This window comes from Carassius auratus, chromosome 13, assembly GCF_003368295.1.
Source record: "Carassius auratus strain Wakin chromosome 13, ASM336829v1, whole genome shotgun sequence".
Taxonomy (NCBI): Eukaryota; Metazoa; Chordata; class Actinopteri; order Cypriniformes; family Cyprinidae; genus Carassius; species Carassius auratus.
This window is the reverse complement of record NC_039255.1, coordinates 9,654,312-9,665,458: the sequence shown is the minus strand read 5'-3', so window position 1 is coordinate 9,665,458 and position 11,147 is coordinate 9,654,312. Positions and strand designations below refer to the sequence as shown.

Sequence of the window (11,147 nt, the reverse complement as noted above, 5' to 3'; positions counted from 1 at the left end):
CGAAATCACCGGCCCCTTTCCCTCTCTACACGCCGCTTTACTGAAGATGTGCTCCTCGCCTATTTTTGGTACCCTCTCGCGATACTTTGTTGTCATACACCGATCAGTCTGAGCAGCGCTGCTTCAAGTTGAACACACTTGTGGTGGTGGTGTTGTTGTGGGCGCTAGGGAACGTATGTCATGAGATGACACTTTTTTTAACATGTAAAAATGTATACGGTATCATCGTGAACAGTAGGCCTATGACAACTCTAGTATCTGTGCAATCAAGTTGACGATATCGCTGGAAATGAAGTGTACCCAACTAAGAAAGCCAGAGGCGACAGTGGCAAGGAACCAAAACTCCATCAGTGACCTCTGTTTTTTTTTTCAGAATTTAGCTGTAAGAAATTACCCCTCATCCAGGTTTTTATATCAATTATTCCGTCAGTTTTTCAAAGTGGTTTGTTTCGCTGGGCTGCGAAGAAATATAGAGCTGAGTATCATCAGCACAACAGTGAAAGCTAACACCAGGTTTTCTGATGATATCTCCCAAGGGTAACATGTAAAGCATGAAAAGTAATTGCCCTAACTGAGCCTTGAGGTACTCCATACTGCACTTGTGATCGATATGATACCTCTTCACTCATCAATGTGTGAACATCAATCCAATACATCATGGTTTCATCATGTGATTAGTGTTCACACAAGTTATCCATGTACCACAAGGCAGTTTTTTTTTATCTTATCACAGACCTCTTATCTGCAGTGAAAATTTGTCTGAAATCTTCCTGTCATCCCGAGTCACACAATGAATGTTGCTTTTATCACACACTTCAAGAACAACAGTACTACCATTTTTCACTAAGTACATGCAAGGTTGTGCACGTGTGTTTGTGTGCGTCTCTGTAACAGACTGCCTTACATTGGGCCGTCTCTCAAGCTAATGCACATATTAGAAACAGCAGGAGAAAGCATAGGCCAGAGCCTACACACACAGACACACACACACACACAAACACACACACACAGAGAGTGAGAGAGAGAGAGAGAGAGAGAGAGAGAGAGAGAGAGAGAGAGAGAGAGAGAGAGAGAGAGAGAGAGATAGTGAGAGAGCACATTTGTTTTCCATTATCTGGCATACAGAGAACCCTCTGTACAAATCAATAAAGGAAAATAATCGTGTCTGTCTATCAATCTTTCTCATTTACAAAACAGCAAATCTCACCCTAATGCTTGGATCTCTTAGACTAAACATGGATCACAGACTCCATTCCAGATGCCATAGTACATAAGCCAGTAAGAAACCAGTTTTAGTTCTTATTTCCCTTTATTGAAATCCACATAAAAAAACACACCAACATTGTCTTTTGGACATGTAAACAAAAAAATCATTACAGTTCTGTATATTTTCTTTTTTATATATATATATATATATATATAAAATGGAAGGAAATTTTTTAATTCTAAATTTTATCAACAGAAAATCTTTGGGATTAGTGTTTAAGAAAAATCTTTAAAAAACAAATTCATGCTTTTGAATACTAGTCAGACAAGCAGATATTCCAATTAATTAAACATTGGTATAAATCTAATAGCAAACATTCAGTTGTAAAATCAGCAGTGCAGTTCCTTCATTTATTAGTCCCAGCTGTCTTTCTATGGACGACAGCAACAATCTAATTCAAAGATTCTGTCAAACTCTCTGTTGTTCGGATATGCTTTTCAGTGTTCCACTACATTTTTTAATTTGATTGTGCCATAACAATGCTATGGAGTACATTACAAGTGTCATAAGAGCACAAGTGGCTCATCTCATTGGGATTGCCTATATTTGGTTCAGAAAACAGCCTCTGTAAGGTGTGTAACCTGTAAAATATGGTTTCTCCTCGAGGTAGGATGTGTTGAGCTCATATGTGTTGATGGAATATGTCCCACAATGATGATGTCAAAGGTCAAGGACCTTGAACCCAGGAGACAATGATGACACACAGGCTCAAAACGCCAACAAACAGACCAATCACCATCAGCAAAACAGCCTAGAATGAAAAGAGAAACTTAGAAAAATTGCATTTGGAAAGAAACCTAAAGAAAGCAAATAATAAACATATGCAGCGAAAAACAAACAAACATGTAATTCATTGTTCCAATCAGACATACACTACTGTTCAAAGGTTTGGGCTAGGTAAAAAAATAATAATAAAATTAAATTAATAATTTTATTCCACAAGATTGCATTAAATTGATCATAAATTATAGTAAAAACATTAATAAAGGTTACAAATCATTAAAAAAAAAATATATTCTTTAAACTTTGTATTACTTACAGAATCCTGAATTTTTTGTTATTTTTAATCATGGCTACCACAAAAATATTAAAGTGTTTTTTAAACATTGATAATTCAAAAATGTTACTTGAGCACCAATTATTAATCAGCATATTCGAATGGATTGTATGACACTGAACTCTATTTTAAAATATATTTCTAATAGAAAACTATCATTTTAAATTGTAATAATATTTCACAATATCACTGTTTTGACATATATATATATATATATATATATATATATTATTTTATTTTTTCAAATAAATGCAGCATTGGTGACAGCTTCTTTCAAAAACATAAAAAAAAAAAAAAATTCTTACTGACCGCACTTTGAACAGTAGCGTATAAAAAAGTAAAGAAAGTCTCTCAAAATTAGCTGTGCTGCAAAGGAAGTCACATATGTGTTAATGAATATATGTAAGACTTTAGATACCCCTGCTGAACTGAGAGATTTCACTGGCTCAGCGCTGATTCTCAAATAAAACATCCCAGGATACACAAACAGTAAACATGTGGAGGTCGTAGAACCTGGAATCACACAAGAAAAGGTATGCAGACACACACATAAACATGCTGAGCACTGAACTTAACAGTAAAGCACACACAGTGCATACGGACACACTCACCCACCACACCAAAGACATTCCTAATGTCAGGGACGAAAATAGCGAGCAGCAGCACAAAAGTGAGGATAAAAAAACAGGATAGTACATGAGAGAGCCAGGAGAACTCCCTGTCTCCTCTGCATAACATCAACACCGCTTTACGTGCCTGAGAGAAAGAAAAAGAGAATGTTTTCAGAATTTCTTATTTAATAGTTCACAGTCTGGCATTTGACTTACTGGGAAGTGAATGAGCGGCACGGTGAGCAGAACGGCCAATAAAATTGCAAGACGAACTGATATCACCACAACATCCCGTGGTAGGTAGGTGTCGTATCCTTTCAACAGCTCTGATTCCACATTTGCTGTGAATAAAGAAGGTTTCATCAGATCAATCCATTTATCTTCCTCATTTACAGACATCATTTAATCAAAAAAGATTGAGAATGAACTGAACCAGTAAAGAACATATTCTACATTGAGACTTTCATGAGTTCAGATGCTCTAATCCGAAACACCTCAAGCAGTCAATCATGCGCTGTATTTCTACTGGATTAGTGAAGTGAAGTGAAGTGACATTCAGCCAAGTATTGTAACCCATACTCAGAATTCGTGCTCTGCATTTAACCCATCCAAAGTGCACACACACAGAGCAGTGAACCCACCCCCGGAGCAGTTGGCAGCCATTTATGCTGCGGCGCCCGGGGAGCAGTTGGGGGTTCGGTGCCTTGCTCAAGGGCACCTAAGTCGTGGTATTGCCAGCCCAAGATTCAAACCCACAACCCCCAGGGTTGGGAGTCAAACTCTCTAACCACTAGGCCACGACTTTCATACTAATAAGTATACACTAATTGCCCTAAACTTTAAAACATTACACATTATGCAAGAAAAAAAAAAATAGTAGTTTCCTGCACCATGTTTCAGTGGCAGTGTGCCTAATCTTTAGCACCACGGCAAAATCAAAAAAATTATTTTTAATAAACCTGCAGTCTAAACTGAATATGATGAGATAAAGAGAGAAAAAAAGATATATATTTTTTATCTCCTTGTCACTCAAATTGACCAAATTAATGTTACAACTAAATGAAAGTGACAATGCTTTAGCAACTAGCTCAAATAAAATAAGCTAAAGTTCTATTTATACATTTTATTTCAGTTCATGTTTATTTTATTTCAAGTTATGACTTTTTTCTTTTGGTTTTTAGTTTTAGTCTTAGCATTTTGCTTCCAACTCCTTTGTGACACTAAAAAAATGGTAGGTCACGTCAAGTGGGATTGTGTAGCTTAAGCAACGTTCTTACTATAGAAGGTGAGGTATCCAAACAGGGCAGAGATCAGATACACAACAAAACTAAGAGAGATGCTGACATTCGCCACATTCTGCATTCTCTGCTTTGTGGGTCTGAAAAACATACATAAACATTCAATTAGGCAATAACAGTATATAATTAGGCAGTAACTATACATGTGGCAGATGCATAGAAAGAACTGCAATGAGTGAACTAACCTGTGTAACTCACAGTAAATGGGTAAAACTGCTGTATGGCACAAGAAGGAGAAAGCCATTGTTGGGACAGCATAAGCACTCTGAAATGCGCACACACACACACACACACAGTCATTTCTCACCCTCCTGATGTGTAATGCTATAATATTACAACTAATATTTGGGTTTCTAATAGTCCTGCAAAGCGATCTTTAAATCAAAACACTCTCCTTTCTAAACAAAACTCACACTCACCTTAAGAGAGAACACAAACAACTGTGGGGTGCATTCAGAGGTATTTAAGCTCTAGAGATAAAAAAATTAACGTAATGTGAATATGAAAATAAGAATCAAATCAGGACAGCAACAGAATGAAAAAAAAAACTCTCTCTGATATCACATTATCTGTAGCTGAACATCGGCACACCGTTTAAGGAAATAAAGGCTTTGACTTCTGGCTCAAGCAGTCAAATTCCACTTCCCTTATTATAACAATGCTACATCCTGTTTCTGATTGACTATCTGAGAGTATTGATTTACTGTATATAATTTAGTCTTTACCAGGTTCACAGTAGCGTTAACTGGCAGCGGGCAGGGAATGGACCATTTTTTCACCACCACCTGTGAGAGAGATTAAAACATCAACATAGGAAAGATACAGAGAGAGAGAGAGAGAGAGAGAGAGATTGAGAACAACTCACCACTACAGTGAAGAACAACATGAAGAAGAATGCGAGACTGCTGGTGTATCCCAAGAAACCTGAGGAGGAGATAGAAACAAGTGATGCACACTCTCTCGCACATGTACAGAATAATAATTATAATAAAAAAAAACCTCTGATGACACTCACCAATCTTAGGAAGTAGAGCCAGTGGCAGCACTACAATTACAGTCACTAAGATCAATAGTGCAACACCATTCTCAAACCACTTTCTAAGAGGGACAGAAAATAAAATGCTTGGCAAAATGGCACATAGTGAAGGATGTACACACCTTTTAAAGTTCTAGGGTCATTAAAAAATGTTTGTTTTAATGTTTTAGTCCACTATGCTCACAAATGCTGCATTTATTTATTTATTTATTATTTAAAAACAAAGTAAAACAGTAATATTATTATATATTATTCTAATTTAAAATAACAGTTTTTATTTAAATATATTTCATATATTTATATCTTTTATGTATTTCTTTCCTGAATTATCAGCAGCCATTACCACAGTCTTCAGTGTCACATGATCCTTCATAAATCATTCTAATATGCTGATTTGCTGCTTAAGAAACGTTTCTTATCAAAACTATTTTTGCAAAAAATGTGAGAGACTTTTTCAGGATGTTTTGATTAATAAAAAACTCAAACCAACAGCATTTATTTGAAATAAAATATATGGTAAAAAAAAAATATCTTTAATGTCACTTTTGTTCAATTTAATGCGCCCTTGTTAGATAAAATGAATAATTTCTTTAAAAAAAAAAAATCTTACTGAGCTCATACTTGAGTGTTTTAAACCCATGGATGTGTAAATCACAAAGCACTTATCTGCTTCCCAAATCAACCCTTCAAACATTGCAATGCTGGAAATCCCCACATCTAAAGTCAGAAATTCCTCCTCAGATTCTCTCTCATTGTCCAAGTACTCCTGAATCAGTGCTCACTTTTTTTACATTAATAAGAGAGATAAAACTGAGACTGATCTGATCATCATATTCAGATACATTTACTTCCAGCACCTCATTGTAGACAAACGTCTTGTTAAGGGTTTAATTTCTTTTATTGTTTTTAGAATATAAAAAGAACAAATTTAAAGGAAAAATGCACAATTTTAAATTATAATTACATTATATTATTATGATAAATACATTATAATATCTTTTTCACTGCATTTTATTTTATTTATTCTTTTCTCTCTATTTTCTGTTTAAAACTTTGGGATCAGTACGATTTTTTTTTTAAAAATTACTACTTTTATTATATTATTTATATTCACAATGTTGCAAAAAAAATCTATTTAAAACAAATGCTGTTCTTTGAACTTTCAATTTATTAAAGAATCTTGAAAAAAATGTATCATGGTTTCCACAAAAATATGGAAAAAGAAGTAACGTGAATGTGTTGTCTGAACTGGGAGACTGAATCTTGGACAGGCTGGTATGTATGAGAGAGATCTCGAGTTGATCTCCTGTGGTTCTCTCTTAACAACAGGGAGGTACTAGACAGCCTAGATGATCCGCTTGAAGAAATGAAGATAAATTACTCCAGTGAAAGAAAATTTTGTTTTACAGTAAATGACTAAAGTTTCAAGCCTTTATACTGTGGCCACTTTGTGATTTCTTTCTCCTCCCAGAGAAATGCAGTAGTGATGTTTGTGTGTGCCTGGGTGTGGTCACAGTAAATGTGCTGGTAAAGAGGATCTTGGGAAGGTATGACTCTCGTTGGGTGGAACATATGCGTGATATTTACGTGAATGGACCTGTAATGCAATCCAGCTGTGTGGGGACGAGGCACAGTCGAACCACTGCTCATTACAGTGGCTAGTAAAATAATGACCATTAAATTCTTTACTCTGTAATACTTGCTCTTTTCTCTGTTTCTGAAACTTCTTTAAAGATAGGGAAGTGAGAGAAGTTTTCTGCCAGTCAGTGAATGACCTGGTGTGAAAGTGTCCCTTTCTATCTCTCTCTCTGTATCATGTTTCTATTTTGACTTATGAATTCAGATGTAAAGCTTTTCAAACCATATGTAATACCATTCCATTTAGGGGATGGTAAGATTTTTAAATCCCTTGTGAATTTATGTAAAAACATAAATATTGTGAAATAGAATACAAGGCGTGTATGGAACGCTGTTTCGTTGAGAAACTACTTTGTCTGGCTTTCCAAAAGAAAATACGAAGAAAAAAGAAGTCTTGAAATATTTAAGTTTTTTTATGCAATGAATCTAGAATATAAGAAAGTTTGGTTTTTTTGAATTAAATTACAAAAAGTAAAGAACTTTTAAATAATATTAAATTATTTTGAGATGCACCTGTATATATTTATTTCTATTTGATTATATTTTAAAATGTAACTTATTTCTGTGATGGCATAGGCAGTCTTCAGTGTCACATGGTCATTCAGAAATCATTCTAATATTTATTTACCCAGAAGTCTCTGTGCTCATGAAGCCAGTGACTGCAGCAGGCATTTCAGACTTCAAGATGAACAAGTAGGTGGACATGGCTAGAGAAAGAGAACAACTACACATTATACATACACACACACAGACTAAAACACCCCATGATGCAAGCATGCACATCAATCTATTCAGAAAAACTAAACCATGCCACAAACAGAGACTCATAGCTTATTTAAAAACAGCACAGTGTTGATGTCAACATTTTAACCTAACAAACAGCCACACACAGATGATTAATGGGAGGTTGATGGCTTGTATTCGGATTGCAAACCTGACTGCAGCCAAACACTTGCGCTTACACAAACACACAGCTGCTGCCATTCTATAGACGGTGTGAAAGTGAGATGGATTTAATGTTAAGTTAGAGTAATGGTAAACAAAATTCTGTTTTACTGCTACTAAACACCAGATAACACACAGATACTCACTACAGTTCACAGTGAGTAGTGAGCAGCGTTCAGAATAAGACAGAAAGAGACTTGTTATTTTTCACACCATTCTTAAAGGGATAGTTCACCCAAAAATGAAAATTATGCAAGCTGTTAACTTTTTTAATGTGGCTGACACTCCCTCTGAGTTAAAACAAACCAATATCCCGGAGTAATTCATGTACTCAGACAGTACACTGAATGATTCATTCGCGAACCGGATATCACTAAACTGCAATGTTATGAACTCGCTCACAACAGACCCAGAAGAGAAGACAATGCTGAATAAAGTCATAGTTTTTGCTATTTTTGGACCAAAATGTATTTTCAATGCTTCAAAAAATTCTAACTGACCCTCTGATGTCACATGGACTACTTTGAAGGTGAGTTATTAATGACAATTTTCATTTTTTCGGTGAACTAACCCTTTAAGTATAGCTTTTGTTCGCGGACTAACCTGCTATGCTAAGTACTTTGGCAATACAAAATAAAAGTAATATATCCTCCCATTAAAACATGTTCAAACTGAAAGAGAGCAAAAGAGAAATAGAGAGGAAAAATTAAGGGAATCCCATGAAGTAATTCTGAGTTCAGAGTTTAAAGGTTAAATTTATGACTTTAACCACATAAACAGTTTCATACAAGTGAAAGAGAAAACCTCACCTCCAATGTTCTGAATGAGAATAGTACAGGCCACCAGAATCTGCACAAAACAAGTGAAAATATATTTTATAGGAGTAACAAGGCACATTTTACTTCTGTGGTGAAATCAATTATGATGAGTACACAGATAAAGACACAGTTATTTATTCATAGAACAAAATGAAACACTGAAGTACATAATTCCTCATTCAGATTAAATATATGTCAGCTAGGTATTAGATGTGCAATCTTAACCAACCTTGCCAGGTCTGTTGAAGGCTCTCTCTCCAAGAGCTTCATAAGAGTTGACACCTAAAACACATAAACATATGCAACCATGTCAATGTTTATAAACTGCCAACACCACCACTGTTTATTTTCTCTCTCTACTGTTTTTTTTTTTTTTATGGTTTACTTTTACTATAATAAGTTATTATTGGTAAGGAGTTATATTTACAGAGGTAAACAGGAGTAAACAGTAAAGAAGAGGTCAAAAGTGAGAGATATTACCTGTCTTGTCACAGAGGAGCAGCAAGAGATGGACAGAATAAGCAGCCAAACTGGAGACCACCAGCAACAGAATACTGTGAGAGAAACACACGCAAGGTTCCTCTATTGTGAAGTCCTTCATTTCTATCATTTCCATTTTTTTTTTTTTGCATGGCTCTGTTTATGTCATTGTAAGTGCCTTGCTGGAACTGCAATTTTAGCTTAAAAAAACTTGAGGGGCACATCAAAAAATTTCTGTTGTAATCAATTATGCCACAAATGTTGTCAACACAGCTGAATCCTGTGTTGTACCTGAATCCAATGATGCCCGTATTGGCCATAGCATAGGAGAGACCCAGGATGCCACTACCCATGATAGCATTCATCAGGTTAAAGGCAGAAGACCAGAAGGATGCACCTCTAGCTTGAACACCCTGTGAGGAAGATAAACAGACCAGGAATTAGGCATGACAGTGGAGCAAACTGAGACAAAATAGATCCTAGGTGTTATGCAAGCCACAAACCATGCAAAACGTAATTACTGAATGCTTACGCACCAAGTAACTAGGAGCAAAGAGGGAAGTGAAATCTTTGCAAAGACAAAATAAAACTGCATAAGATCAGCACATGATGATGAGAAAATGATTATAAAGCATGAAGCAGCAAATGGCATATTACACATACTCTGTCCATTTCCACAGAAAACATGAGAGCACAGTTTAATGGTTTTACAGCAACATTCAACATAACTTGTAAATACTAAATGTTAGTACATCTGGATTTACTCTAATGTACATTAATTTACTTCGACAAGTCTAACATTTATTTTCTTTTATGTCCCTGTAAATCACTTTGTAAATATTGTTTTGTGTATATACTTTGTAAATGTTGTGCACTTAGTCTTAACACAGAAACAGACAGAGTATTTTAATGGAATTTTACACCATTTTAAAAAATGAATTAAAAAAAAGAATGATAATAGAGTTAATACATAACCTGGAAACACAACCAGAACAAAGTAATTTTTAATATATAATTATGTCCACAAAAATCAAAACATTTAATATAATAAATAATAAATACATAAAATATAATACAAATATAATACATTTTGACAAGTCACGATTAATAATATTTTTTTTCTTTAAGTCTAATTTTGCTATCATTGTTTTTTTTTATTTCGTTTCATAATGTTGACTTTAGGTCATAACTTACTTTTATGCTATAATAATATACAAATGCATGTAATGTTTAAAACTTTGTGCGTGTGGGACAAAAAAATGACAAACTTTCGTTTAATGACACTTTTTTTTCTTTTTCTTTTTTATATGAATGTTATCAGGAAAACAGGTTGTGGTTTACCTGTGCTTCCAACAGCGGTCTGCTCTCCTCTCCGATGGGCTCATACTCGCTCCCCGTCTGCACGCTGTAGTTTGCGCCGTTTTTCAACATGTTCCGCCGTTTAGTTTACCGTTCTGCACTAACCAGAAGCCCGCTGCTCGCTAGCGGAGTCGTCAGTTCATGTACACGGCTCTCATAGCACCGGCTTCAGAAAGACTCGAGCAAACATAACATCTCGGTTACGTATGTAACCTTGGTTCCCTGAATAGGGAACGAGATGCTGCGGTGACGTCACCACGTATGGGAACACCTCTGGTGTGACGAATGTCTGAAGCCCTATACCATCCCGCCAATCCTATTGGCCAAATGGCGCATAGCACCACCCTGCGCATGCGCGAGCATGATATACCTGGGTGCAGCGCGCCATTTCGCTCAGATTTCATGACTGAAGATGAAGAGTTATCAAGGTACGGAACGGCCAGAACCGCAGCATCTCGTTCCCTATTCAGGGAACCAAGGTTACATACGTAACCGAGATGTTCCCTATCATAGGTCACTTCGATGCTGCGGTGACGTCACCACGTATGGGAACGATATACCAAAACGCCTGACGTACCTGATAACTGAGATCCGAGGAAGCAACTGCTCAAGCGGAGAGAACCCGGGAGCCAGGGGCC

At 35.9% G+C, this 11,147-nt stretch overlaps 1 protein-coding gene across 2 annotated transcripts; it reads right to left on the bottom strand.

The window, feature by feature from the left end:
* Positions 1–1,408: 1,408 nt before the first annotated feature.
* Positions 1,409–10,719, bottom strand: LOC113112577 (probable sodium-coupled neutral amino acid transporter 6). 2 transcript variants are annotated; one of them, XM_026278273.1, is made up of 16 exons: positions 10,492–10,718; positions 9,442–9,563; positions 9,151–9,224; positions 8,900–8,952; positions 8,662–8,701; positions 7,536–7,614; positions 5,249–5,331; positions 5,099–5,157; positions 4,959–5,018; positions 4,653–4,703; positions 4,419–4,498; positions 4,213–4,313; positions 3,152–3,276; positions 2,936–3,080; positions 2,743–2,837; positions 1,409–2,018 (listed from the first exon to the last, which is right to left on the bottom strand). In XM_026278273.1, the coding sequence occupies exons 1-16, from the start codon at positions 10,579–10,581 to the stop codon at positions 1,935–1,937; spliced, it is 1,341 nt and encodes a 446-aa protein (XP_026134058.1). In that variant the 5' UTR covers positions 10,582–10,718; the 3' UTR covers positions 1,409–1,934. The 2 variants fall into 2 exon arrangements, with proteins under 2 accessions (XP_026134058.1, XP_026134059.1); XM_026278274.1 differs by lacking the exon at positions 4,653–4,703 and having other exon boundaries at positions 10,492–10,719.
* Between the last annotated feature and the right edge of the window lie 428 nt (positions 10,720–11,147).